General features: G+C 49.4%; 11 protein-coding genes across 11 annotated transcripts; 7 read left to right on the forward strand and 4 right to left on the reverse strand.

The window, feature by feature from the left end:
- Positions 1-1,307: 1,307 nt before the first annotated feature.
- Positions 1,308-2,587, forward strand: P175DRAFT_0499338 (dual specificity protein phosphatase family protein). Its single transcript, XM_040896715.1, has one exon. The coding sequence runs from the start codon at positions 1,331-1,333 to the stop codon at positions 2,285-2,287; it is 957 nt and encodes a 318-aa protein (XP_040754187.1). The 5' UTR covers positions 1,308-1,330; the 3' UTR covers positions 2,288-2,587.
- A 590-nt stretch (positions 2,588-3,177) lies between these two features.
- On the forward strand, positions 3,178-3,718 carry P175DRAFT_0555460 (uncharacterized protein; the record flags this gene model as incomplete). Its single annotated transcript, XM_040900634.1, has 2 exons — positions 3,178-3,226; positions 3,298-3,718. Coding segments are annotated over 2 exons (418 nt in total), but the record flags the coding sequence as incomplete, so codon positions are not given.
- A 553-nt stretch (positions 3,719-4,271) lies between these two features.
- On the reverse strand, positions 4,272-5,583 carry P175DRAFT_0453741 (DUF2293 domain-containing protein; the record flags this gene model as incomplete). The annotated part of the gene is made up of 3 exons (XM_040894551.1): positions 4,272-4,944; positions 5,003-5,125; positions 5,260-5,583. 3 exons carry the CDS (start codon positions 5,581-5,583, stop codon positions 4,489-4,491), a joined length of 903 nt encoding a protein of 300 aa, XP_040754189.1. The 3' UTR covers positions 4,272-4,488.
- Positions 5,584-5,935: 352 nt separating this feature from the next.
- On the forward strand, positions 5,936-6,738 carry P175DRAFT_0146230 (uncharacterized protein). The gene has a single exon (XM_040892430.1). It carries the CDS (start codon positions 6,234-6,236, stop codon positions 6,636-6,638), a length of 405 nt encoding a protein of 134 aa, XP_040754190.1. The 5' UTR covers positions 5,936-6,233; the 3' UTR covers positions 6,639-6,738.
- A 280-nt stretch (positions 6,739-7,018) lies between these two features.
- Positions 7,019-9,370, forward strand: P175DRAFT_0433709 (PHD finger domain protein; the record flags this gene model as incomplete). The annotated part of the gene is made up of 2 exons (XM_040893616.1): positions 7,019-9,123; positions 9,184-9,370. The coding sequence occupies 2 exons, from the start codon at positions 7,019-7,021 to the stop codon at positions 9,368-9,370; spliced, it is 2,292 nt and encodes a 763-aa protein (XP_040754191.1).
- Positions 9,371-10,219: 849 nt separating this feature from the next.
- P175DRAFT_0529877 (GNAT family N-acetyltransferase) lies at positions 10,220-11,726 on the forward strand (the record flags this gene model as incomplete). Its single annotated transcript, XM_040899733.1, has 3 exons — positions 10,220-10,323; positions 10,561-10,994; positions 11,656-11,726. The coding sequence occupies 3 exons, from the start codon at positions 10,220-10,222 to the stop codon at positions 11,724-11,726; spliced, it is 609 nt and encodes a 202-aa protein (XP_040754192.1).
- An 85-nt stretch (positions 11,727-11,811) lies between these two features.
- On the reverse strand, positions 11,812-14,479 carry P175DRAFT_0146299 (putative protein kinase (Lkh1)). The gene is made up of 6 exons (XM_040892431.1): positions 13,433-14,479; positions 13,297-13,375; positions 12,870-13,217; positions 12,349-12,811; positions 12,209-12,296; positions 11,812-12,153 (listed from the first exon to the last, which is right to left on the reverse strand). Exons 1-6 carry the CDS (start codon positions 14,258-14,260, stop codon positions 11,956-11,958), a joined length of 2,004 nt encoding a protein of 667 aa, XP_040754193.1. The 5' UTR covers positions 14,261-14,479; the 3' UTR covers positions 11,812-11,955.
- Positions 14,480-17,226: 2,747 nt separating this feature from the next.
- Positions 17,227-18,970, reverse strand: P175DRAFT_0431108 (uncharacterized protein; the record flags this gene model as incomplete). Its single annotated transcript, XM_040893465.1, has 2 exons — positions 17,227-17,873; positions 17,923-18,970. The coding sequence occupies 2 exons, from the start codon at positions 18,968-18,970 to the stop codon at positions 17,227-17,229; spliced, it is 1,695 nt and encodes a 564-aa protein (XP_040754194.1).
- Positions 18,971-19,370: 400 nt separating this feature from the next.
- On the forward strand, positions 19,371-22,736 carry ysh1 (cleavage polyadenylation factor subunit YSH1; the record flags this gene model as incomplete). The annotated part of the gene is made up of 6 exons (XM_040900635.1): positions 19,371-19,841; positions 19,897-19,994; positions 20,293-21,436; positions 21,488-22,157; positions 22,223-22,604; positions 22,673-22,736. Exons 1-6 carry the CDS (start codon positions 19,692-19,694, stop codon positions 22,734-22,736), a joined length of 2,508 nt encoding a protein of 835 aa, XP_040754195.1. The 5' UTR covers positions 19,371-19,691.
- A 366-nt stretch (positions 22,737-23,102) lies between these two features.
- Positions 23,103-25,597, forward strand: P175DRAFT_0453757 (pseudouridine synthase PUS7). Its single transcript, XM_040894552.1, has 2 exons — positions 23,103-23,365; positions 23,423-25,597. Exons 1-2 carry the CDS (start codon positions 23,157-23,159, stop codon positions 25,449-25,451), a joined length of 2,238 nt encoding a protein of 745 aa, XP_040754196.1. The 5' UTR covers positions 23,103-23,156; the 3' UTR covers positions 25,452-25,597.
- A 7-nt stretch (positions 25,598-25,604) lies between these two features.
- P175DRAFT_0499346 (uncharacterized protein) lies at positions 25,605-26,962 on the reverse strand. Its single transcript, XM_040896716.1, has one exon. It carries the CDS (start codon positions 26,656-26,658, stop codon positions 25,738-25,740), a length of 921 nt encoding a protein of 306 aa, XP_040754197.1. The 5' UTR covers positions 26,659-26,962; the 3' UTR covers positions 25,605-25,737.
- Positions 26,963-27,007: the final 45 nt, after the last annotated feature.

Consider the following 27,007-nt stretch of genomic DNA (forward strand, 5'->3'; position numbering starts at 1 on the left):
GGCTGCTCAGGGATACAGAAGATCCGGAACCGTTCTGGGCCGATATAGACTTTTTATATAGTTTGAATCCAGGGAAGGAGGTAGGTAGCGTTGTTTTTGAGTGCTGCGTCTTTAGCCGGTGCTTTCGGTGGTATTCTCGCTTGGGTTAGTTGCTTATGAGGAACGCGAATAGCAAACAGTCTATTGATCATCGTCTAGGGAATTACACATATGCGAGGGGTTGGAGACTTTATCCAATTTCGGAAACATGACAATGACGCTACACACGACGAAAGGTTTACAGGGACGGCATATTGGATGCATCCAAGGATCCCAAGGCTTGGCTATATGGTCTTGTCTTTCATACAATGTTTCTTCCTCTATACCCTCTCGCGTTTCCTGGTGAGCTACGTCTTTCAATCTGGTATCATCTCTACCCCGGGCCGGTGACCAGCATATACAACCGAGAAATCAAGGAACTTGGCCACAGCTCCTCACCGTCCCCATATGCCCTAGGACTCGTTATGACGATTAGCGTAGCGATTCTCTCTGAAAGTACCCGGCGAAGAGCTCCCTTCATCATGGGCTCCTCAGCAATTGCCTGGGGCTTCATATACGAGGACATTTTTTTTTGCACTGCGGTGTCTGTAGCTATTGTTCTGTTCTCTCCTAGACTACCAATAATGAACAATATTTCCAGTCAAACAAAGCAATGTATTGCGAACGCCATGCAGTTCTTGGGACTCAACCATACCACATAAAGACCAGTCTATGGTATTTTCTGGGCCACAGGATTGCACTAGGGCATCTTGTAGGAAATATTATTGTTGTATTCATTCTCTGGCAGGTCCGCAGGTCCGCAGGTGAGAAAATATCATAAAGGCTGAGATTAGAGAATAGAAAGGTCTTTAAGTACTGGTAGATATAGAAGGGAATTTCCAAGCAATAAAGATCCTTGTTAGATTTTCTAGAGCTGAAAGATATTCAAAGGGCTTTTCTTGAAGTATTGATGGGTGGGTTCTCATATAGATTTAGCTCTATGCTCTAAGAATATCTACAGGGTTTGATAGGAATAAGTAGGTTAGTAGCTAGATAAATACTGGATATTTCTAACTGGTTTCATAATACCCCTCCTTCTTTCTAGAAAGTGAGCAGTTCATTGACTTGGTGAAACTTTGGTGAATTACACAGGAGATCATTAACAATGACTGCAATATTAATTGCGCAGTCCCCAGGCAGCCATACCAAATTGGGTAAAGCCTGCCCCATTGTTCCTCGATTTTAAGGAAGACACTCCGGAGTACTGACCTTCCAACTACATATATCGACAGCAAGAAGCGTTGGCCGCAAAATGATGCCCTCACCTCACCCTTCGGAGGTTCCCATGTCACAAAATATGGAATCTCAATATATTCGAACCCACCAGTACACGCCAGGGACCGGCCGACTTCAACAACCCACCTATCCAGATCCGAAATATGATGGATACAACAACAATAACATAGAGTCTGTCGGGCCCCATACACATCGTTTCCCAGTGGGGGAATTTATCAGCCCTGGATTCTTTCAAAATGTGGACCCGTGCCTTTTCTCCATACCTAAAGCTGAGCTCGAATGGAAATACAATATGCGCAGAGACGCCCAGCGCATACTGCCATTTCTCTATCTAGGACCATGGAGTTGTCTTGGGAACAGGGCCTGGCTTAAAGAAGAGGGGTTTGGCTTACTCTTCGCGATTCGCGACAGCAGGTTAGCCCAGGCTCGCCTGGTTTCGGGACAGAGGGCCGCCACAGAGTTGGGAATTGAAGCCGACTCGATGGATATTTCGAATAACCAAGAGCTTATCTCCTCGTTACCAAATGTAATCCGACGTATCAACGACCACTTGGCCGGCCAAAACAGAGCAGGACCCAACTCTCCAGTGAAGAAGATTCTCTTATTCTGCGAAACTGGCAATGGACTATCCGCCCTTGTCGTGATCTCGTATCTGATGGTGATGTTGAACTTGGATCTGGGCCATGCGCTGTATTTGGTCCACTCGCAACGGTTTTGCATCGATATGGACGATCTTTTGAAGCCACTGTTGTTTTCGTTCGAGTCGATTCTTGCGGCTAAGCGCGACGTCGAAAGTGCCAAGAAGGCTTCCATTGGAAGTTCCAGCCTAGCTGCTCCAACGACGGTGCTAGCTAAGAAAAGAAGTTTTGCAGATCGGGCGGAGAGCGAGAACATGGCGGAGGGTAGTATGGATATAGAGACTTCCACGCCCGCGCGAAAGCCTTTGGCGCCCTTCCGGGACCGTTGGGGATGATTTTCAACAGCACCGGAACGCCAGGACGACACTCGAGCCGCGCTGCGTCTACACAAACGGATATGTCAATGACACTACCTTGACTCTCTTCAGATCTTATCTATGTTATGCGGAAGGTCTTCCCGACCACGCCTTCTACATCGCAACTAGGCTTCACGGCGCATCCAATGGTTTTATGGCCTTTAATTCTGTTCATTATTGTACTTTATTTTCTAAACATCTTCAGTCCCGGAGTCAATATTCTGGCTCTCGGGATGCATGAGCTTTATGAGGTTTATGAGAATCCAATTACAGTCTAATCCTAGATTAAGTGTAATGTGTGTGCGGAACATATAATTCATCTAAAGTAGTGCGGCCACAACCTAGAGACCATCTTGTGAGAACATACTATCAATGGGGTGTTGGTAACCCAACTCCGGCTGGGTTTGAATGTAATGGAAGATCCGCTTCAATTAGCTGGAATCAAGCGGCTAGTAAAGAAGAATACAAAGGAATAAAGGAAACATCCTGGTATTTCCTTTGTTGTTATTAGAAGGTGGTCAATCTTCTAGTTTCTAGCAAGTGACCTCAGGAGTGCCAACTATACTGGGTATCTTAAACATGTTTTATGTCTGTTGATTCTTTGATTCCTGCATAATCAATACTTTCTATTAAAGAAAATGGCACCGGCAGTAGTTACAATAAAGAACACAGACAACCAGGAAAGTACAAGCGATTGCTTTCATTCATTCTCGGTGGTCTCACTGGGTGTTTGGCTTTAATGGAACTTGTAAAGGACTTTGTTAGTTATAATGATGCCATACCACAGACCAATTTCAATGCCTCCTCACCCGTCTAGATTTCTCTCACTCCAATCTCTTCTCATCTTTCTCCCAATCATCCAAGCCAGCCCCGGCTTCCCAAAGCAACTCACCCCAGACACCCATCCCAGCAGACCAAGTAAGCAAGCCCTGTCTGTATACCAACCCACCCTCATCCAAGAAGATGTCTTCCAACCAGAACACCCGCAGCAACGCAGCCACGGACACGGACCCGGACACGGACACGGACCCGGACACGGACACGAACGCCTACTCCCGCAAGCGCCACCTCCAAAAGAACGGCCTCTTCCTCGACCACGCCGATCCCGCCGTGGCCTCCAACAAAATCACCATCCACCTCGACATCCCCAACGACCACCCGCGCGACCTCGGCCAGGTGCTCCGCTACGCGCTGCACGAGCTCCACGCCCGCCGGGACACCGCCGAGTTCGCCAACCCCCTGCTCGGCCCCCGGGGCGCGCACCTCGCCCGGCTCCGCGTCGCCTTCGACACCGAGGCAGACACCGCCGCGGGCGTTTTCGCGGAGGCCCAGACTTTCCTGGAGGAGTTCCTGGCTAGGTGCTTGGCCATGGAGCATGCCGGTGCCGGTGCCGGTGACTTTGCTGGGCCTGTCAGTGAGGGACTGCTCACTCTCTCCTGGGTTTCCGGGGGGAGGGGGGGTTCTTCTGTTGTTGTAAGACCTTGCATTGTCTAGTTGTTTGGTGTTTTTTTTTTTTCTTTTCTTCTCTGTTGGATATGAGGTGGGGTGTAGATGTCAGAGTCAACTGAATCATGGAGCATGGAGAGAGCATATATATGGTAATGTTTTCATGATGTACAGTTGAGCATCCCTGATTCGACCAACATACATACCGTAACATAACTTACAACAGAGCAGACAAACCTGAAAGCCACGGAAACTTGAAAATCACAGAAACAAAAAAAAAAAAAAAAAGATTGATGTGGGTTGAAGATAGGCATGCTAACTTGAACAGGGAATAACGGGGGATGATTCTTGAGTTTGTTGATTGTTTTCTTCTTACTTACTGCTAAACTTCCATGAAATACCTGAGTAGAGTAACTAGTAGTATTGACTCAAGTATGTATCCTAATAAGAAAAAGGTTAATAATACCTAATCTAGAGTATGTTGAATACAAGGAAGATGATGGTGAATCATTGTCATAATTCTCGGTGAGTCCTATTATTCTAGCCTTGTTCTACCATGTTAAAGTACAAGTGTTTCTCATGTCGTCATGCAGTCATGAATCCAAAGCAAAAAGAAAAAAAAAAACAGCTATCGACTATTGGTCAGGTTGCGCAGCCAGTATCCCAAACTCCTCATGCATGAAACATGGCGTGTTGAAAGTGTTGCTAAGCAGTACTCCGTAGTGCCAGGCTAATCAATCCCCCATCCGGTTGCGCACCGCAAGGAGACCCATTGGCTGCGTACCGTGCGCTTCCCAAGCCGACCGGATAGTCTGCACCATTCCCCAGACTGCTTTACGGGCTTCGTCTCGCCCTTTGCCGGATTTGAGGAGCGATTCGTACGGGGTATGCGCGTGTCGAATATGTGCTTCCACAGCGAGCACCGCTTTGCGCCCATCGGTCTTGGTCGAGGTCCGTCCCACGCGGCCCGAGCCTTTGAGAAATGCATGGTTGAGAACCTTGTCCAGCGATTCGGCTGGCATCAAAGGGAACTGGGTACGGAGGAGCTGGCGTGAGCGAGCTAGGTCTTTCTCGTCACGAACCTTGACCGCGTTCGCCCGGGAGTCGGCTGTCTCTGCAGCGGACTGTACGACGGCATTGTAGATATCGGATGGAACCCGGATTCCCAGAGGGGTCTTCCCTGCGTTATCCTGGACAGAGCGAATAGTCAGTCTTATCCGAATCAAGGGATAGATAGATGGTCCTCACGTAAACCTTGTATACTAGCCGGCGAGTCTCCTTGGTCTTACTTCGGCAGTTGCGAGTAATGTAGACGTCTCCCCTGGGAACAAAGACATAAGTGTCTGGTATTGGTTCGCGTTGGAGGCAGTTCTGTTGATATCGATCTCTGCACGTTAGTGATATGCGTCTGCAATCGCGGCAGGGGCGGGGGGGGGGCTTGAACAAGCAAGGGTCAAGCAGTAGTGAGATCTCAATCGAGTCGACCAACCCTACTACACACGCACCTTTTCATATGGCTCCGTGGAGATCAGATTCATAGTCCTTTTAGAGTATTTCCAGGACCGGGGACTAGTTCTACGTTGGTCAAACTTGGTTCGGTTGTGGCCAGCGGCCCTAACGAGCTTGCTTCGACCGCTTGTCGTTCCCACCCCCGTTCCTCCTCCGTCAGCTCTTCTTTTTCCGGTTCTACCGGATGTTGTTCTGCGGGCTTGGGCTAGAGTCGACCGTGGGGACTTCGGAGAGGATATCTTTCTTATGCGATGCTTCCTATCGCGCGAGATGTTCTTGCGCCCCTTTTTGCGGGCAGATCTAGGTGTAGAAGGCGTCATGATTCAGGCAGGGAAGCAGGAAACCCACATCGGGTGAAATGCATCAATTGGGTGTCTAGGACTGGGTTAAGAAGTAAAGAAAGGTGGGAGGCGGATTTGGGAGAGGATCAACAGCTCCAAACACAATATAATATGTACATCAGGAAGGGGGGGGATGGAGAAACAAATCAACACGGAGGGGATAAAGAAGCCAGGCCCCGAATGAAAATAATCCAGAAGAAAAAGGAAAGAAAGTGGTTTTGTTGGGGATTCTTTCAGTCTTTCATCGTGATGCAGATGAGGTGCAACTGTGAATTCTTTTCCTGCCCAATCTTTGATTACGTACCTGAGTCTATGGATTGTGGCTCGATTGTGGCACAGCCATCTCTGTAATGAACAAGTCAGGATCAGGAAGCATCTAACCTCCAACCATCTCGAATAAAGGGTGATTGATGAAGCAAATATTCCACAGATGGTTTCTGGAGGAACACAAGGACATGATGTCCCGAAAATCTTTGTAAGGGAGTCTTAATCAAGGGATCAACTATATCTACTTCGAGAAAGGGGCAGATTCAGTCGTTTCATCTCCGATTCGAAGAGTAATTAGGCAGATCTAGAATTAGTAGTAGTATGATTATTATCCTCACAAAGAGGCTCCAGTGGATCGGCGGATGGAAAAAGAAGGGAGAAAAAACCTGTCCAATTATTACCAAATTTTACAACCAGAGGAAAACGAAAACATAAAATTTTTCTCTTCCTTTTCTCCCTCACCTTCTTCTCTTCTCGACTCCTCAACTCCTCTTCATTCGAAGTCCTGCCGGTTGATACGCATTCCTCCCTTTGTCCACACGAGCTTTGAACCTTTTCCCGTTCATTGTTCCTGGCGCCTTTCCTGCCAGCCTCGATCCTCCTCCCCTCTCCCTCTCCCTCTCTCTCTTCCCCTTCCTCCCCTCGACTTCTTTTCTTCTCCAATCATAGGACTATGCAATAGTTTTCTAGTTTTCGTCGACTTTTTGGTTTCCCCCTTTCTTTCTTTCTTTCTTTCTTTCTTTCTTTCTTTCTTTCCCCGCCTCTAATCATCAGCCTTTAATCAATGACCCTGCCTGAGGCGTACATTCATCGGCTCATTGATTCCTCCTACCGAACCGCCCCTCGAAACATTCCTAACGACTTCCGGGTATCTGGACGTCGAGTTGAATGGTTGCTAGGATCATATCGTTGCTGACATGAGTTGGGATCAGCCGGTTCACAGGTATGTCCGTGGAACTTACGACACATGCCAGGTTCTCTGAGACCGGGGTGGGGGGGACGTTTTGTCGACTTTTTCTTTCCTCACTCTTCCCTGCTCTTTCTTCCTGCATTTTTTCAGGACATACATCCAATTCTCCAGATAGCCTGGGTGGCAATTGTTCTGCTTGCGGCGCTCCTACGCTCCGTGCCCCATTTCCCGTACAAGATGATGCTGACAGTGCCCTCCGTTCTGTTCAGCTTCAGCTATCCAAACGGTGAACCTCAAACCCCGACGAGGACTCCTCCGACCACCTTTTTCGGCGACGCTGCCTTCCAGACCCCGAAACTCGAATCCAGTTTCTTCGACCCCCGTGTGACCTGGGATACCTCCGATCCGTATGCGTCGAGCCCTGAGTTTCTCCGGACTCCCCAAAAGTTCGGCTTGAGTACGCCCCGGATCCCGGACGACAGGTCGAACCAAACAGTGGACGACCCCGAGACATCAGTCACTCAAAGTGCAAAAGCATTGGACCAGCAGACCGACACGGCCAAAAGACGTCGTCCCTCCAGGCTTCATGGGCTCAGCGAAGATGGCTCCAGGACCGTGGAGTCGACCAAGTCCGCTGCCTCGATGCAGACCCCTCCGCCGAGCAGTGCTTCCCGGACAAAGGTGACGGAGTTTGGGGGGCTGGCTGTTGCAGGCCGTCGGCCCTCAGCTTCCAGCGTCGTTGGTGGCCATTTGGAAACCCCCAGTCGATTGATGGGTGCGTCGCCTCGGCTATTTGGAGACCTACAGTCATCTCCGGACCCTTTCCAACTGGGGTCCATCGGTCCATCGGCGTCACCTTTCTTTCCGCAGCAACGGCTGTTCTGGGATCATGGACTCGATCACCATGCGCGCGACATGGGCCTGCCGGGACGTCCTCTCGATTTGTTCGAGTCTGCAGGCACAGATGCCTTTCACGTCCACTCGACGACTGCCCCTCAAGAACCTCCCATTCCGCAACTGCCTCAAATTGAAGGGAGCTTGGAGCTTCCCGAGTTTAACAGTAACATCTACCGCCTCTCTGCTGCTCCCACCGATGCGGCCCTTTTCCCGGCCCCATTTTCTACTTCTCCTCGGCGCCATATCCCCAAAGCAGATGACCCGGCCCTGTTCCTAAGCTCCCCTGCCCGCAGATTTGGAGGACCTCAGCCTACTCCCGAGAAACGGCTATTCTCCCGACAACACCGTCAGCCTTATCACCATCAGACGGAGGAGTTCAGGCGGGAAGAGCTCCGCCGTGCTCAGGGCATCAGCCATCACTTCCCGGAGTATGATGATGAAGATGACGCTGATGACTACACGCCTCGTCAACCCCGGCCTGGTCTAACTCGCAGTGTCACTCACACGGTCCTTACTTCAACTTCTTCCCGTCCAGGCTCGAGTGGAATGATGTCGTCGGCCAGTGGGGTGCGGAAAAGTCCATCCAAAGGACGATCTTCCCCGATTAAGCCATTTCGTGCTCAGCTTCCCAAATCTACCTCAGTCGCCAGTGGGTTGCCCAGACGGTCTCAGTCAGTGGTTCTGAGGATTGGCAAGGATGGCAGAGCAAAGACCGAAATGCAGCCCGTGGTAGAATCCTCGACGGGTTTGACAGATCCGGTTTCTCAAATGGACTTGGATAGCTCCGCAACGGAGAGTGAGTATGATTCTGCGGAGTTCTCGGAATATCCAACTGTCACCAGCCGCAAGTCTTCCTATGCTTTCTCCGATGCTGGCAGGTCCGTGATTGCTCGCAGCGACTCCGGATCCCGGCCACACTCGAAAGGCTCCTACACATCAACCGCTACATCCCACTCGGGACGGGTATCCCCTTGGGCCACAGCCCCCCGAGTCTCCACGAGAAGAGCGCCATTAAACGCCAGCATGGATGAGTGGAGGAGAACAACACCAAAGCGGCAATCCTCCATTCTTCATGCAGATCTGTCTTACACCAGCGCTGCTTCCATTTCGCAAAGCTTTGCCGACCCTGAAGAAGACACCGGAGATGCCCAACACGCCCTTCGAAAAGTGCTGCAAGACAAAGGACGCATTCCTCGATCTCATAGTGTTGCCGGTTATTGTTCCCGGTCCAACCGCTCCTTGCAGTCCCTTGCCCACCTTCGTTCGTCACCTCCCCGCTTTGGAGCAGAGCTTGATCTTGATGCGCGAGAAGCAAACACCTCTCCTACCACCGTCACAGATCCCGACCTCGCCACCCCCAGCACCGACCGATATAGTAACCCGAGCAATGGCACCCGATGCATTTGTAATTCCATGGATAATGGCGGGCATTTGATGATCCAATGGTAAGTGAGGCTACAAACACCCTTTTGCAAGGTCTCGGCAATGAAATTAACAAGGTGCAGTGAATCATGTAGTCACTGGCTGCATACCAAATGTGTCGGTTTGGAACGATCCAACTTACCCTCGGTCTATGTCTGTATCTTCTGCGCGCAAACCCCTACTCGCAAAACCCGCATTCGCGTTCCTGTCAGTGGCGTTGGACATGCCCCAACTTCGCCGCTCGCCCATAAATCGTACCGATTCCGATGAATATGATGATGATGATGACTCCGGCCTGTGACATGGGCGGATTATTCGAACTATACCTGTACCTTTCTATGGAGAGAGCCGATGCTTCGACTCGCGTCGACACCCTTTTGACTGTCTCCCTGAATTTGGCGAGATCTGTCCTTCATTCCCATATTTGGGGTCTCCTTTGTTAACCTGTGCAACCACCATGTTAGACATACCCATTTCCTTTTACGGCATCATACGTGTATTCCAGTTTCGGCGTGGTGGTTTATGTTTTGCATCACACTGAGACTTGTCAACATCTTTTCCTACCTAATTGTTTTAGTAATATTGCCAGGGCCTGCCGGATCCCTGCATCTGTATCTACTGTCTCCGGGACAAAATGATATTATCTGTATCCACTATGACTAGTAGGGACTCCCTGTATGGAATTTAGAGATCACAGAGTAAGAAAAAAAAAACATATCTGACTGACTGGCCAGTCAACTCGATATCACGTGTTTCCTCTTTCCAGAAGCACCCAGCTAGTAATTTGTGCAGAATCTCATAGAGTATTTATTCGTCGTAGAATAAGCTATCTTCGAGATAAACATAACATAGGAAATAAGTAAACTTACTCAACATGACCCGTCCACCCCCCGTACTGGGCCACTCCGCCCTCTCACCCGCTCTAAAAGGGTACAATTTGAATCCCGGTGACTCATCGACTCATTACTTTACTTTACTTTACTTTACTTTACTATATAGAGCAAATCAGCACCGGAACCAGAAGCTCAATTGGACCTTTTCTTGGGTATACACACACACACACACACACATACATACATGATAAGTACAGAGTACAGAGTACAGAGTACATCAAACACAATGACTCAGTTCCAAACCAACCGACTCAGATTCACCCTGCTCGATCCCGGCGACGTGGACGGGATGTACGCGCTGCGCAGCGAGAACGAGGTGATGAAGTGGAGGTTTGTCTTTCTTTCCCTCTCTCTCTCTATATATATGTAAATATATATATACTTTCTCAACATGCATATGCATGGCATGGCTTTATATCCCCCCCCCTACCCCCAAGTCACTTTACTTTACTTTACTATACCGTCCTACATACATACATACATACATACATACATACATAACATGCCATACAAGAAAGACAGAAAAAGCTAACGCTACCGCTACCGCTACCGCTACCGTTTCAACAGCCGGCAGAAAGCCCCCGATGCAGACATCGAAGCCACGCAGACGTGGCTATGCAGCGCCACGGCACAGGAGCCCTGCTTGCTCTTCTGCGTGAGGGAGCTGGACCTCCCCGCCGCGGGGAAGGTATGCGGCGAACCGCAGTCCCAGGCGCAAGCGGACAAAGTTGTCGGGTTGGTGGGGCTGCGTGAAGAGCACTCGATCGTCACGGGGGGCCACGAGCGCTACGAAATCGGGTACATGTTTGTGCCTTGGAGCTGGGGGAAGGGGTACGCGAGCGAGGCTGTGCGGGGGGTGATGGCGGAGTGGTTTGAGGGGCGCTTGGGGGAGGCCGTGATGCGGGGGGAGGCGCGGAGGGCGCATGGGATTTACTCGGTTGTGGCGAGGGGGAATGTCGCGAGTTTTCGGGTGCTGGAGAAGTGTGGATTCGAGGTTGTGGGTGAGGGGGGGGAGGAGGATGGGACGCAGTTGGTGGAGTTGAGGGTAGGGTATAAGGGGTGTAAATCTGGGGGGCAGGCATTGAATTAGATTGTGGAAACTTCTTTTAACTCTTTTTAAAACTAGGTCTAAACTTGCATAGAGAGAGAGAGAGAGAGAGAGATACTATAGAACAATGATAATGTAGGATGGATATGCATTGAAAGAAAAACAAAAGTGGTATATATATATATATATATATATATACACATCGTAAACACTGGTGCCCTACGCGCGTAGAATGGCAGTCCAGTGTGGTAGTCATGACTAGATGTGGTGCTGCGAAGCACTCACTACCAGGGAACCAGGCAATGTGACCGGAGATGAAACTATGCAAGATATAACGCAAGATATCGAAGCCTGTATCATATCGCCAGCGCCTATAAAGATAAAAGAGGAATGTTCCGAGGCAAGAACACTCCACAAAGTAATGCTGAAGAAGAGAAGATAACAAGTGCAAACAGACAGAACATCCCACAAACCGTTAAATAACCCAGGCCAACCGGTGCCATATAATCCAGTAGAAATAAAGCAGTATGTCCTTTCCTCGCCATGATAACAGTGAAAAAAAAAAAAAAAAATGAAAGAAAAAAAAAATGAGCGGCCTTGCTTGTCAATATTAGGGCTAGCAACATGCCCGTTTGCTGGTCCTCAACTTCGAAATCCCGGAGAGCTGGCCAGTGGCCTCCGCTAGATTCCCAGTGATCGTCGATCGGGCAGCATGCCGAATGGTATTATCCAAGAAATAACGGCCCATCCATCGTAAATGTAGTTGTACCCATACACAATAAGAGACTGGTAGCTGTGGTGCTACCGGTGTTATATCCAAATGCAAGAAAGAAAGACGAAAGAAAAAAAAAAAAATATCCTTTTCAATCAGCACCACAGTATGCTTTCAACAATTGAGTGGAGGCAATTAGACGTTAGCGGCCTTGAAGATTGCGCTGTAACTGTTCCCCGATCCGCAGGGCTTCGGTGCCGTCGTCCATAATGGACTCTTTGAACCACGCATGTTTCAAAGCGTCCTTAGCAGTTATACGGGCCTTAGGGTCGTATACGAAGATCCGCTGCAAGAGATCAAGGAAAAGGCGATAGAACTTGGTATTAGTCGGCATAAACTCCTAAGCTTAGTTAGTATTGACAAAGCTTTTAGCCAAGATGAACCCGAAGACATACCGTGAGCTGCTTCATTGCCCTTACGTACTTCCGAGAGGCTCGGGTGGTTTCTTCATTCGGGTAATCAAGCTTGTTTCGGACAAAATATCTATGGCAGTCAGCATGAGTCCCTGACACCCAAAAAGAAAATGAGCACATACTTGGACGCCTGGTTCTGGTTACCGTTTCTACCACCTTGCATCACTTGCCGGACAAGCTTCGCATCGATTCGGTCCCCGATGACAGCTTCCATCATTGCAAGGTGCTCCAGGTTGTCATGAGTTTGGAAGAGGGCATCTCCCGTGAAGAATTCAACGAGGATACAGCCAATGCTCCAAATATCACAGGGGAAACTCCATCCTAGGTTGAGAATGATCTCGGGGGCTCTGTAATGCCGCGTGGAAACGACCGAGGAATGGTACTCATCGTCAAAGGTGGCAGACCCAAAGTCAATCAAGCGAATTTCGCTGTCGAGCAGGACCCGTCGTTGACGGGCGTTTCGCGAGATTGCGTGGGAGGAGGATGGAATAGTGCGGTTGTAGGTGAAAGTTTGGTAGGCATTTTTGACCAGGAGAATATTTTCCGGTTTCAGGTCTGTATGGATGAGATTAAGGTCATGGAGGACTGTAGCATTGAAAATTAGTCGAGGTCAGGGTTTGGCAGGGAAATGGAGGGTACTCACAGGCTACGCTGGTAAACAGCTGTCGGGCAAAGTTCTGGATCTGACTGCTGGGGAAGGGGACAAATCCATTGCCTTTGAGGAAATCGAACACACTTTGACCCAGCAGATCTGTGACAATACATATGTGATTCCGAAAATCAAAGCAGTCTCTCAGATGGATGCATTTGTTCCGGTTATGCTTGTCATTCGATGCTAGGGTCGAAAGAACCCGAAGCTCAATCCGTGACGCGTCGCGGTATTTTTGGATAGAACGGATGATTTTCACCGCACAACGGGTCTTGCGCTGTTTGTCATACGCTTCGACCACCTTGCCAAACGTTCCTTGTCCGAGAAGTTTGATTATCGAGTCTTCAGGCATGTTAGCATGTTATTCAACGTATGGGGCCGGGTACCGATGAGGTTCAGAAGCATTGGGGTTCGGGCTTACATCGGTCTGTCAACGGCGTGTTTGGCGTGACAATATAGTGACCGTCATCGTCATCGAATTTTTCACCCCTGTTCGAGACCTGTATCAAATAGTCAGATATTAGAACTCCTGGGGGGGGGTGTACGAAGGAACTTACAGAACGAATCACAGGAACTGGCACATCCTTTGCCTTGATGGGAGGATTCGGAGGTGGTATGTAATTCAAAAAGGCATCGCCCGCTGTTTCTTGTTCTCGTCGTTTCTGTTCATCTCGAACAGACTTTCGAGTCGCAACTCGCTTCCTCTTTTGGCCGACGTTGGCATCCTCATAGTATATACCATTGCTCGCGCCTGAGCTACCCTGCGAGAGGGAGGTGGGCGCAGTAGTATGCAAAGACGTGGTCCGGTCCGTGGAAAGTGAACCATCAGATGACCCTTCCCCAAACTGCTGCGGATTGATTGAATAAGACGGACGATCATAGTATCCTAGATCGTAGGCGGTTTCGATACCGGTCCGCCGCCTCTTGCCAGCGGGTTGGGCCACACTCCCGTTAGGAGTCGCGACAGTGGCTGTGGCCGCCAAGTTGCGCGAGGCGGCCGTTGACTGCTCGGGAGGAGGTGTGTCATCGATGACAATGACCTCCTTAGGGATACCATTTTTGTAGAACTCGCCCCAATCCGGATTTTTCCGCCGTCCCTTCTGTGTAGAAGGCCCCGTACTGACGGGTGTCTGGGCTAAAGGCATTGCGGAGGTGGTTGTCGGCGTGGAAGCAGCAGGACCAGTTTTCGGGGATTGAGTGAAGGGGAGAGTAGTCGTTGATGAGCTAACAGAGTAAGGGTATGTAGAGGTGGCTAGGCGAGCGGCGGTGGTAGCGGACGCGGTCGGATAGGATGTGTTGGGTTGGTAGGGCTGGTGGTGAGGATATACGTAGTGTTGTTGGTGATGCGAAGGATGTGTCGCGGTAGCTGTAGAAGGAGTAGACATGGTGAACAAAGGGAGCCAGCTGGTTGCACGAACAACGGATGCTGGAGAAAGAAAGCCCACACCAACAGTCGACGGAGGAAGAGGAGGAGGAGGTTCAGCGTCGCTCGCTGGACGGATCGTAGTCAACCGGGCTCAGTCAATGAGCAGGGGACTCGAGAGACCAGGCTGGACAGCCGGGAATTCTCGCGAGGATCCCGGGGTCTTTGAAAAGAACAAAGTCTGATCAATACAGTCAAGGAAGTCCTGGAAGAACACCGCCGGGTGAGGATGAATGAAAAGGACGTGAAGAGAAAGGAGGGAGAAACGTGAGAAAGGCGTGGGGATTGATGGCGAGGCGGTCGGTCGGGGCAAAGAAAGCATGCGCTCGCTCAGTATGGTACACTATGGACGGCCTTTTACATCTTCACTTAGAAGGTGTTATTTTTTAATTTTGAAAGGATCAGGGATTGGACAAATGAAGGGAGCTGAGGATAAAATTAAGAGATGAAACAAATAGAGGAAATTGAGTGAAAGAATTGTACTTGGGCAGAAGGGAGTCAACAACGGGATCATAATAATAATGAGCAGCCAGGCGAAGTCTGACTGAGACTTTCAACTTGCTGATGGCGTTTCGCGCACGAGCACCAGGACAAAAAAAAAAAAAAGAAAAAAGGGATGGTTTGGTTATGGCTACGACAATACTCATTTTCACCCCCCCCTTGAGGTCAGAATAGCTACATGGTGTGAGGGAGGAGTAGAAGTAATACAAGAAGAAGGCCGTGAGGGAGTATTTGAGAGGATAATTAATTCAAGTCGGAATGCAAAATAAGTCCCTTTTTTTTTTCTCCTGCTCATTTTTGGCTGGAGATCATCCGGCTAATAATACTACCAGAATAATGAGAATAATAACAATGCCACTCAGTACGGAGTAGATGCGAGCCATACTCCGTGCAAACTCGCTAGCCATCAATAATCAGAATTCTTAGACCTATAGCTTTTGAGGAGGAAAAGCAGTGCTGAAGCTTTCGCAATGCTTTCGCTGTTGGGTGTACGAAGTAGATCCGCAAGGCTCATCCCATCCGGCTCCAGAGGCGAAAGTAATTCTGAGTTGAGGAGCCAGGACTATTGAGCCTGGGCGAGTTGAGCGAGATGACGCTCACACACGGGTCCACGGTAACGGCGAGCCTTGCCTAAAGAAAAACACCCTTTCCCTTTCTCTATTTCACGATAGGTCATCACAGTAGACTAACTCAACCAGAGGCTATAATTCGGAGTGCGTACGTACATGCGTGGCTCCCTCGTCCTCGCTCCCACTCGGTGAGCTACCTCGAAAGCGGCCTATCATTCTTCTGAAGGGGAAAGAATTCTCCTTGGTGGTTGGTGGCGAGGACAGCGAGGATAGACGAGAACGACATATAGTTAGTCCAAATCGTCGCACCTTCGCTCAGGGTGCATTCCGGTCGCCGCAATGGCCGTATGTCATGCGTTTTCACATCTGTTGCGCCGCGTGGAAACAGTGTTTTGATTTGTAGGATGATGGTTATTAGTGAGTTTTACTCAGAACCGTCTGTCTGGGCAATCGCGCCGCTGCAGAGAATGATTGGATTGAAACGGTGGAAGCCCCTCCGCTTTTTTGGTACATCCCCCTTTGGATTTTGGGGCTTCTCTGACATCATCTCCGGCGATGTTTCGGTTGCCCTCATGGTAAAATAGAGAAAAGGGGACTGTATTTTCCGGGTTTTCTCTCAAATTTCCGGTAATTGACTTGTCGTGCAGGGTGTGGAACCTCCTCCAGGGAAACAAAAATGAGCTGGTCCCATTGTGCCTTGCAGGATCGATGGAGGTTTTGCAGTCACTTCGCTTTTGGTACTTTTAGACCGCCGGAATTAGGCTCGTGTTCCAGCCCTAACCCTATCAGGAAATAGCAACGTCACAGATTTGGCCTTCTGCCTGAGGCCGATAGAGTAGTATACTTTATACTTGAAAGTATGCACATCTACCATAACCAACACGCGAAATAACAGAATAATTTGACCATGGCAACCATGACACTCATATTTGTGGGAATGTATGTATGCACTGAGTGAGCAAATATCAATGGTATATTCAGAACCCAATTCCCTGGAGGTGATCGGCACATGTACCTCCTCTCCTGCTTCTACCACCGAGGAAGTGAGGATACACTGTGATGGAGGCAGGTAGTATCTGTATAGCTTCTCTGCATGAATATATCTTTGCTCTAAACTCCAATATCATTACTGCAGGGTGTAAACCTCTTTATCTGTGGTGGATAATATTTCACATCTGTAATAAAAGGTATGGGCTGGGTCTTCTGTCAAGAATAAGCATGGTAAATTCATAAAAGCTTGAAGCCATCAGTTAGTTAATATATATTATGCAGCTTCTATCATGCTTCATGTTAGGTCTGATATCTAGTAGAAGTTAATTCATCTACCTGTAAAGCAGGTTATACTCCTGTGAACATATTGAATCATCACCCTCTAGACGTTAACCGTAACCTCCTTTAAATCTGGTAGCAGTGAGATCTCCAACATCTATCAAAATCTATCTTAGCCCAGTTTACAGTGAAGAAATTGGTGAAGATTTTTTTTTTTTCAGTTTTTTCCCCTTGCCTTATGTAACGGGTATAAGTAAGGTAGGTAGTACATCTGGTTGGTGCAAGAAAGATCCTGGCTAGACCCCGTGCAAAATAATTAAACGAAAAATAAGGGTTAACAAAGGGTAAAAGAACAGCCTAAAAATAATGCAAGTAGCCCAAAAGCACCCTAATTGAATAGTAAAGTGATGCACACAGCGTGTAATTAAAAGTAGAAACACATGGCCTGAAACCCCGAATGAGTATGCCGCAACGCCAAAAACCACGGTCATGTGCAGTGTCCATGCGAAACTCGAAATGGATACATCGTGGAGAACCGACGATGAAGATGAGGAAATAAAATGCGCAGTCGATGAACATGTAATCGGGATCAGTCTATCCGATCCTCCTTCAGATCTTTCGAGTACGCCTTTTGGATATGTCTGGACCCTCTTCCATCAAGTTCGAGCATGAACAGAATATCTCGGACCTGGATGCCAGCGCCCTTCTCTTTGTCTTCCCGCCAAACTCCGAGACGTTTGGTTGGTACATTTGTCGGCTCACCAGGGCGGCTGGGCTTTTCTGTAGTGGTGCTTGGGGCGGCGGTGTTAACGCGTGTTGGGGTGGAAAAACCGCTTCCAGCAGCTGGGCCACGATTGAGCCAAGAATACGTCTTTTTGCTTCCGAATCTGCTGCCTGATAGCATGCTGTTTGTAGCCATTCTTGCTGTTTCCACAGACTGTTGGTGTTGCTGCGCTTCGTTCGCTTTTGCGTCAATAAGTTTTCTGGCTTCTTTCTTGGAAAGCCCTTTTTTATCCATGCTAGGAGCTCTTTCCCCAATAGGTGTCGAAGCACCAGATCCCGGAATATCTACCGATTCTGATCTTGTTGTCCCGCCTTCTCCCAAGATGGCACTGGCGCTCCGCTTGGCTCGTTTCGCGGCGCGAGCCTCCTCGTTGGAAACGTCTTTATCCACTAGGAGACGGTATTTTTCGGAGATAGATCTGGCTATCGACTGCTGTGTCTCTGGGTGGGGCCCTAAATTCCGGTTAATTTCTGTTTGAAAGAAAAGAAATGGAGGGTTTACGTTTGAGGGATGGTGTTTGAGGACCATCGACTTTGCCATTCACTTCATCAGCCGATGATGCAAGGTCCTTCCATTCAATAGGCACCGTTCCATGTGAGTGCGCGCGCCTGCTTTGGGCAAGCGTTGAAGAGTAATCAATCACGGTTCGGAGTCGCTCCTCGCATGATATTGACATCAGATTCAAAATATCGACTAATGGAGCACCCTCTTGATTTAGAATAGTTTGGCCCGTACGCACAACGGATGAGCCGTCGGGTCCAGTAACCTCAATAGGCTGTGGGCGACCGGGCACTGGATGAAACAAACCCTCTGCAGGTATCCGAACACCAAGCTCAAAACCACGTCGCTGGAGCCGTTGTTCTAACACCTTGGTCAATAGGAACGGCTCCTGTAAATGATATTGCGCGCGTCTGGCCGCTTCACTGTCTTCCCGAGTCGGCTCATTAGGGTCCTTGAAGGGTGCTGGGGGTTGAGTGGAAGGTTCGGTATAGATGGATTCCTGGGTCCCCGATGGCTTGAACTGCGAGGGCTCACTGAAGCTAGGAGTTGATGAGATTGTCCCAGTATTAGATGTTTGAGATGTAAAAGAGGTGTTTAGGGGAGGAGGTTGCTGCTGTGGAGGCTGTTGTTGGGGCCTTGGTGGCTGCTGTGCCTGAACCCCTGGAGCGGAGTAACTGCTGGTGAGATAAGCTTCTTCTTCCCTCACATCGATTCCAGATGAGGCCAGAACATCGGTTAGTTCAGCGGCATCTGTAGCTTTCTCCACCGGACGAGATGGGGGCCCCATGGTTCCTGGAGGCGGGGGTGCTGGTGTTTGGGGTATCCCGTTCACGTTTGTTCCATTCATGACAACAGGCTGAGTCTGTGGTAACTGTAAGGTTCCAAAGCTTGGGGAGACGTATGGCGACTGTGAGGATTGCGGGAGAGGAGAGAGATGTTGTCGCTTTGGAGGAACGCCACTCCCATTCACTGGTGACGGGCCGGGTGATGGAGAGGGTCCTGGAGGTGAGAAGGACTGGGAAAACTGTTGGGGTTGTGTTTGCGCCATATTGAATATGACCGCTGGGCCGGGGCCAATTATTCACGTTTATGCGATGGGAATCCGTCAGATTTGCTCTGTTTATCAAAGGCAGAGATGTTGCTTCGCGCGTGATTTGAAAAAGTGAGCGGACTGTTGAAACCGCCGCCGCCACCACCTGTAACCATCTCAAGACATCGGGTCCGACATAAAGTCGCTATGTCCGTTTGCAATAACACCCAAGCGAATTTAAACCCTTGTGCGCGGTGAAGAAACTGGCCTTGATCGGGATACCTCGCGATCAAAAAGGGAGCTCTGGCTTGACGAGGTTTTGCTGCGGCGAGAAACGCCCGGCGGCGGTACGTCACGTGGTGATTAGGTAAGTACTTCCCTCTTCCAAGCGCTTCTTGTCTTCACGGAAACTCATCAGGACGGGGATGTGCCAAAAAAACAAGTGAGGTTATTTGAATGTGAGAATTCCTCGGGATATACCGAATTGAAGGTTCCTACACATAAAGCCTGTTCGTTCAGCCACACCAAGAGTCCTGGTCATTGCCATGGCGCGCGGACTTTGCGCTCATTGAGATCGGTCACCCATTGCACACGACACACATTTGTGGAGGAGCTGTCTCAAGTTGGCGCTTTTTCATCTGATATTCTTTCCCAACAGTCTTACTTGTATTGTTCAATTGTTGGATTTTGACAATACCCCTTTCACGCCCACTCCTGAAACCTTCATACGCGTTAGACCATGGCGACAAAGCGAAAGGCTTCGGCGCTGAATGCCGCCGTCGAGGAGCTTGTCGACCCCTCAGATGAGCTGGCTTTTTACTGTTTGGGAGGCGGGAATGAGGTCGGACGGTCATGCCATATTATTCAGTATAAAGGGAAGACGGTTATGGTATGTACTCTTTCTGCGTGCGCTGTAATATCCGCTGATTTAGATTTGTTTATAGCTTGATGCTGGTATGCATCCGGCCAAGGAGGGATTCTCTGCGCTCCCCTTTTTTGATGAATTTGACTTGAGTACGGTGGATATCCTCTTGATCAGCCAGTATGTGAGATACCTGCCTGCTTCCTGCCTGCCATTTCCATTCCCGGGGCGCCAAAGGGTATATCCACACCTTGCATGCGACGGCACAACTAAGCCACTCGTTTGCCTTAGTGGTATACCATTTTTGGCAAACCGGGCCTTAATTTCCTACTCATGTATACCAGAAACGCAATGCAATACATGTTACTTTGTATTTCGTGGACAATCTTTGTATTTTTGTACTATTGCTGCGTTACGGACTCTTTTATGGGCCCCCCTCGATCTACAGTTGGCTGATAGCTTCTCTTCTCGGACTTAGTTTTCACGTCGACCACTCCTCTGCGCTCCCTTATGTGCTCAGCAAGACTAATTTTAAGGGTCGCGTGTTTATGACACATGCGACGAAGGCCATTTACAAGTGGCTGATCCAAGATAATGTGCGCGTCAACAATACAGCCTCATCGTCGGACCAACGTACCACATTATATACTGAACATGACCACTTATCCACACTTCCGTTAATCGAAACCATCGATTTCAATACAACACACACTATCAACAGCATCCGCATTACCCCTTTCCCCGCCGGCCACGTTCTTGGCGCAGCTATGTTTTTGGTTTCCATAGCTGGATTGAACATTCTCTTCACCGGGGACTATTCTCGTGAGGAGGACCGACATTTGATTCCTGCTGAGGTACCTCGAGGAATAAAAATAGATGTCCTGATCACTGAGTCTACGTTTGGAATTTCCTCTAATCCCCCTCGACTGGAACGTGAAGCGGCTCTGATGAAGTCAATAACTGGTGTGTTGAACCGTGGAGGGCGAGTCTTGATGCCTGTATTTGCCCTCGGTCGAGCTCAGGAGCTGCTCCTCATTCTTGATGAGTATTGGGAAACGCACCCTGAGTTACAAAAGGTGCCGATTTACTATATAGGAAATACGGCTCGAAGATGCATGGTTGTTTATCAAACGTACATTGGAGCGATGAACGATAATATTAAAAGATTGTTCCGTCAGCGGATGGCAGAAGCAGAAGCTAGCGGCGACAAAAGTGTCAGCGTGGGACCCTGGGATTTCAGGTTTGTTCGAAGTCTACGCAGCCTCGAACGCTTTGACGATGTTGGAGGCTGTGTTATGCTTGCGTCGCCTGGCATGTTGCAGACAGGAACAAGTAGGGAGCTGCTTGAAAGGTGGGCTCCAAACGAACGCAATGGCGTTGTTATGACAGGTTACAGTGTCGAGGGCACAATGGCGAAACAGCTGCTGAACGAACCTGATCAAATTCCTGCGGTAATGTCAAGAACAACCACCGGAATCGGCCGTAGCCGTATGGGAGCCAATGACGAGGAGCAAAAGATTATGATTCCCCGACGATGTACTGTGGACGAGATCTCCTTCGCAGCTCACGTGGATGGTGTTGAGAACCGAACCTTTATTGAGGAAGTTGCAGCACCTGTTGTGGTATGTACTTAATCTCTTTCTGCTTTATTGTCCCACACTGATTTTTGGCAGATCCTCGTTCATGGAGAGAAACATCAAATGATGCGACTCAAATCAAAGCTACTCAGTCTGAACGTCGATAAGACCGTTAAGGTCAAAGTCTACACTCCAGCTAATTGTGAAGAAGTCCGTATTCCTTTCAAGAAAGACAAGATTGCCAAAGTTGTTGGTAGGTTGGCGCAAATGGAAGCACCTCTCGACGAAGATGACGGCTCTCTCATGGCTGGTGTTTTGGTTCAAAACGGATTCGATCTCTCACTAATGGCTCCTGATGACCTGCGCGAGTATGCTGGCCTAGCTACCACGACTATCACATGTAAACAGCATATCACCTTAAGTTCAGCAAGCATGGACTTGATTAAATGGGCCCTTGAAGGTACATTTGGCGCTATTGAAGAAATTGGCAATTCTCAGGAAAGCAAAGTCAAAAAGGAACTCTCAGAAGACACCTCATCAGAGCCTAACGGAGATAAGCAACAACTGAAAGATGAACATGCGGATGAGGAGATCCCCATGGAAGAGTCGCAAGCATACCTGATTATGGGCTGTGTTATCATTCGATACCACCCTCGTACCCGAGAGGTAGAGCTTCAGTGGGAAGGCAATATGATGAATGATGGTGTGGCAGATGCAGTTATGGCAGTTCTTCTTACTGTTGAGAGCAGTCCTGCCTCTGTGAAGCGTATGTTGGCCCCAGTTCCTCAATCTCAATTGGCTCATATAGTGTGCTGAGTGATATAATCATAGAATCTGCCAAGTTAAAGCACTGTCATCACCACCATGACGGTGGCCTAGAGCTTGCCAATCCACATAGTCAACAAGATGCAGAGGAGCGCTTCGCTCGTCTTCTCATGATGCTTGAAGCGCAATTCGGATCCGATATCGCTCCTATTGAACGCCCACGATTGCTCCCGAAAAGTCTTACGAATGGCTCCGCAAAGAGTGAGACCGACACCCTAGAGCAAACCCCTTCAAAAGACGGCAAGGACGCCCAAGATGAAGCAGCGACTGCGAAGCTTGAAGCGGCCGAACTGGCTCGCCTGCAAGCTCAAGGTATTCCAGTCCCTGGTATTGAGATCAAGGTTGATAAGCACATCGCAAGGATATGGCTGGAAGATCTTGAGGTTGAGTGCGCCAACGCTGTGCTGAGGGATAGAGTGCGAGTGGTGGTCGAAAGGGCTGTTGAAACAGTTGCAGGCATGTGGTCAACGGGGTCTTCTTCAACTACGGTTACGAATGGGGGAGGGAGAGAGCCCACTAAAGAAGGAGTTCTCTCTTCGAAGTTACTAGAAGGAGAAGTCCAAGGTTAGATATTTACACTACCATGTATAATATGATCACACATTTTTCATTGTTTGGCTATATTCTATAGCCAAATTTGTGTACAATTTTCTGGGAAATGTCCCTGTATGTGGTAGCATAATTCACACAGTGTTCAAGAGCCTAATTATATAGAGTACCTGTACTCCGTAGAGGTAGATTAACTATCCTACACTCAGGATAGAATACAAAGGACTAAAGTCCGTTGAGGGTCTATGCTTCCCAATGAGGAAATAGGGCTAACCCTACCAACTTTTTTCTGGACATTCTGGAGCTCCGCATTTTCTGGACGATCATTGATGAGCTTAGAGCTTGAACTCCATTCAACAGCGACAGTGTATTGTTCCTACTCTCTGTCGCTATGGATATCGCCGATCTAATTGAGTCGCCGCGAAAACGACTCAAGACTGAGGATGTTACTAGCACGGAAGAAGCTGTACTCCCTGCGTCAGTCGGAGCTTTGCCGCCGCAGGCTGAAGCCGATGAGCAGATCTTGAGGGAGCTTGAAGTTGGAATTACCGAGTTTGTTAGCGCTGGCAATGAAGGGTTTGTAGGGATATTGAAGAAACGGTAATTATTCCCAAGAGAGATTAAAGGAGTATAAGCTAATAAAGCGGGAGTTCCCAGGTATACAGATTTTCTAGTCAATGAGATCCTACCCTCGGGAAAAGTCTTGCATTTGGAAAGTCCCGCGTCGTCGGACAAGGGAAAGAGCGAAAAGCCTGCCGAAAAACCCATAGAGAAGTCAGTGGAGGAGAAAAAGGAACCTGAACCGGTGCCGCAGCCTGAGACCTCCACGGAGAAGAAAACGCCCGCTGCTGCCACAGAGATCCAGGTTTCGGAGGAGGACAAAACGACTCTAGAGTCCTTTTTTGGCCCGCAATCCACTCCCAAAATAATATCCCTTTATCAACGTGCCCATGCGAACCCGAAAGCCAGACCTAGTGAACTACCGAAATTGAGTACTGTGGTGGTAAATGATCGTGATGAGCGCATCAAGATTCACCAGGCAGTCCGCCGTATCTTCAATTCGCAGCTAGAATCTTCAACAGAAAGTGATGGGACTATGGTTATCTCTGCCGCTACAAACCGCCATAAACGTAACCCGCCCAGTGGACGCGGCAATGGACGCGAACGGGTGCGTGTTGACTGGGATGAACTGGGAGGACCGTACTTGCATTTTACTGTCTACAAGGAAAATAAGGATACCATGGAGGTCATAACCTTCATCGCACGCCAACTAAAGATGAACCCAAAGAGTTTCCAGTTTGCTGGCACAAAAGACCGCCGTGGAGTGACTGTTCAACGGGCTTGCGCACTCCGCCTTCACGCGGATCGACTCGCAAAGCTCAACCAGTCCCTGCGTAACGCAGTTGTCGGAGACTTTGAGTACCGCCCGTACGGTCTTGAGCTTGGTGATCTCTCCGGAAACGAGTTCGTCATTACCCTTCGTGAATGCGACATCCCCGGCATTGACCTCCAGGATCGCCAAACCGCAGAAACGAGGGGCACAGAGCTCGTCAGCTCAGCACTCAAAAACCTCTATCAACGTGGTTACTTCAACTACTACGGTCTCCAGCGCTTCGGTAGTTTTGCAACCCGCACGGACACGATTGGCGTGAAGATCCTCCAAGACGATTTCAAAGGTGCCTGTGACGCAATCCTCGACTACAGCCCACATATCCTCGCAGCCGCACAAGAAGGCGACGCCTCCACACTCCAAATCAGCTCCGATGACAAGGCGCGCGCAGAAGCCATTCACAACTTCCAAACCACAGGCCGCGTTGGCGAGGTCCTCGAGAAAATGCCTCGCAAGTTTTCGGCAGAAACAAACATAATCCGACACCTAGGACGCACTAAGAACGACTACCTTGGAGCGCTGCAAACCATCCCCCGAAACCTGCGGTTGATGTACGTCCATGCTTACCAGTCGTTAGTCTGGAACCTGGCCGCTGGCGAACGCTGGCGATTATACGGCGACCGCGTTGTGGAGGGCGATCTTGTCCTCATCCACGAACACCGCGACAAGGACGGCAGCGAGGCCAACAACAATAGCAATGGCCCAGCGCCTGTCGCGCCTGGCGCCGTTGACGCAGATGGCGAAGTCATCGTCGTCCCCGCGGAAGGAGACAGCGCATACACCGCAGAAGACACATTTACGCGCGCGCGAGCTCTGACGGCTGAAGAAGCCTCCAGCGGTAAATACACGATTTTCGATATTGTGCTGCCCCTCCCGGGCTTTGACGTGCTTTACCCCGCCAACAAAATGACAGAGTTCTACAAGAACTTTATGGGTAGCCCCCGAGGCGGAGGTCTAGACCCGTTCAATATGCGTCGGAAATGGAAAGACGCCAGTCTTAGCGGGAGCTATCGGAAGTTATTGAGTCGGATGGGCCCAGATTACTCTGTCTCGGTGAAGGTTTATTCGAGAGACGATGAGCAGTTTGTGCAAACAGACTTGGAAGCTCTCAGGAGTAAGACTTCAAACGAAGAGCAGCAGCAGGAGCAGCAAGTGGGATCTGAGGAAGGCGGCGATAAGCTTGCTGTAATCCTGAAGTTCCAGCTCGGCTCGAGCCAATATGCTACTATGGCCCTAAGAGAATTGATGAGAGGAAAGGTTAAGGCGTATAAGCCTGATTTCGGGGGTGGACGGTAACCACGCTCGTCCTCCCATGTCTTGCCCTCAAAGCCAAGCCTTATGTGTATATTTAAAATCCCATCCATTGGGATTATTTATTATACCTTTGCGTATATTATTATATTTTCAAAGCCCCCCACCCCCCCGCAAAAAAGTTCAAGATCATTTCCCAAAATTTTTTTTTTTTTCATTCTGTAGGGTAAACTAGAGTATCCTTGAAAACACTAGTATATACAGTAGCAGTAAACATATCATTATTGATCCATTCAAGGGTATATACATGGAAATATAATTCGCAGGACATTTAGCGAAGAAGCCCAGGCTGTCTCCTATCATCATCATCTTCAAACGACGAAACAGACGACAAATCATCTTCTAGGCCGCGAACATGTATCGGATCCTCACGATCACTTAGACACGAAACAATAGACGCCGCATCGTCCAGCGGATGCTCGAATGGCGAGCGCGGACGGCTCCCGAGCTCCTCTGAGGTTCTCCATTCCAGGGTGTCACGATGATCTCGAACCACCACTGCAGGAGCCAGAGCCGGAGCCGCAGCCGGAGCCGGAGCAGCATGTGCAGGCGATAGCGTCGATGGATCTTGCTGGTCGGTGGAATCTCTCCGCGGCACGGGACGACGGGGGATGATGGTTGGTGTGGGGATTGGGGGAATGGGGTCGAAGGGACGAGACAGATTCTGGGTTGTCGGGTGGTTCTTCTGTGCTTGGGAATATGGCGGGGGGAGATCAGAGGTCGCCACGGCCATGTTGGGAGGCGGCGTTGGAATTCCAGGCTGGGATTGGAGCTGGCGTTGTCGTCGGCGTCTGCGAATGAAGAAAAAGAGCAGCGCCACGATGATGGCTGCCCCGACTACGGCGACAGGGACTGCGATTGCAATCTTGGTGGTGTTGCTGAGCCCGCTACCTCCTCCTTCTACTACTCCGCTGGTGGTGGTTGCGGTTGCGTGAGTAGAAAGTGAGAGTGATTCTGTTGTGGTTGACATTGTCACTGTTGTTGGCATGTTTGGGTCTATGCTGTTGCCAATCTCACTGTAAGTAGTGGTTGTAGAGACCTGGCTCTCGTTGTTGTTGTTGTTGTTGTTGTTGTTGTTGTTGTTGTTGCTGCTGCTGCTTGCTGCAGAGCCATCCTCTTCGTCGGACGGTGTATTAGCAGAACTGTATGGGAAACCCCTCTCTTCTTCTTTTCTGCTCTTGTCGGAAGACATTTTAGGTGTGGATATGAGGCTCCACGGGTCATTAAGTCTTTCCATCATAGTTGAGGCGGGGTTAAGCGTTAGGTATAAACGTTGTTGTGAAGATCGCAAGAACTATACAAAGTCCCATAGATTAAGCCGGGTATAGATCTATGTTGGACTCAGTAAGCTGCATACCTTCAGCCCCCACAACTTCGAGGCAAACCAAGGATTTAAGGGTATTTCGACTGACTATGCTTTCTCAAGTGGGAAGAAGGCATGTAATTATGTCACACAGAGCGATCTCCTTCGTATGCAGGCTTATCCAAAGCTACTTGGGACCCGCGCCAGCACGAGAGTAGAAGAGACTGCTTTGGAAAGG

Source organism: Aspergillus ochraceoroseus (genome assembly GCF_002846915.1).
Source record: "Aspergillus ochraceoroseus IBT 24754 chromosome Unknown P175scaffold_2, whole genome shotgun sequence".
NCBI lineage: Eukaryota > Fungi > Ascomycota > Eurotiomycetes > Eurotiales > Aspergillaceae > Aspergillus > Aspergillus ochraceoroseus.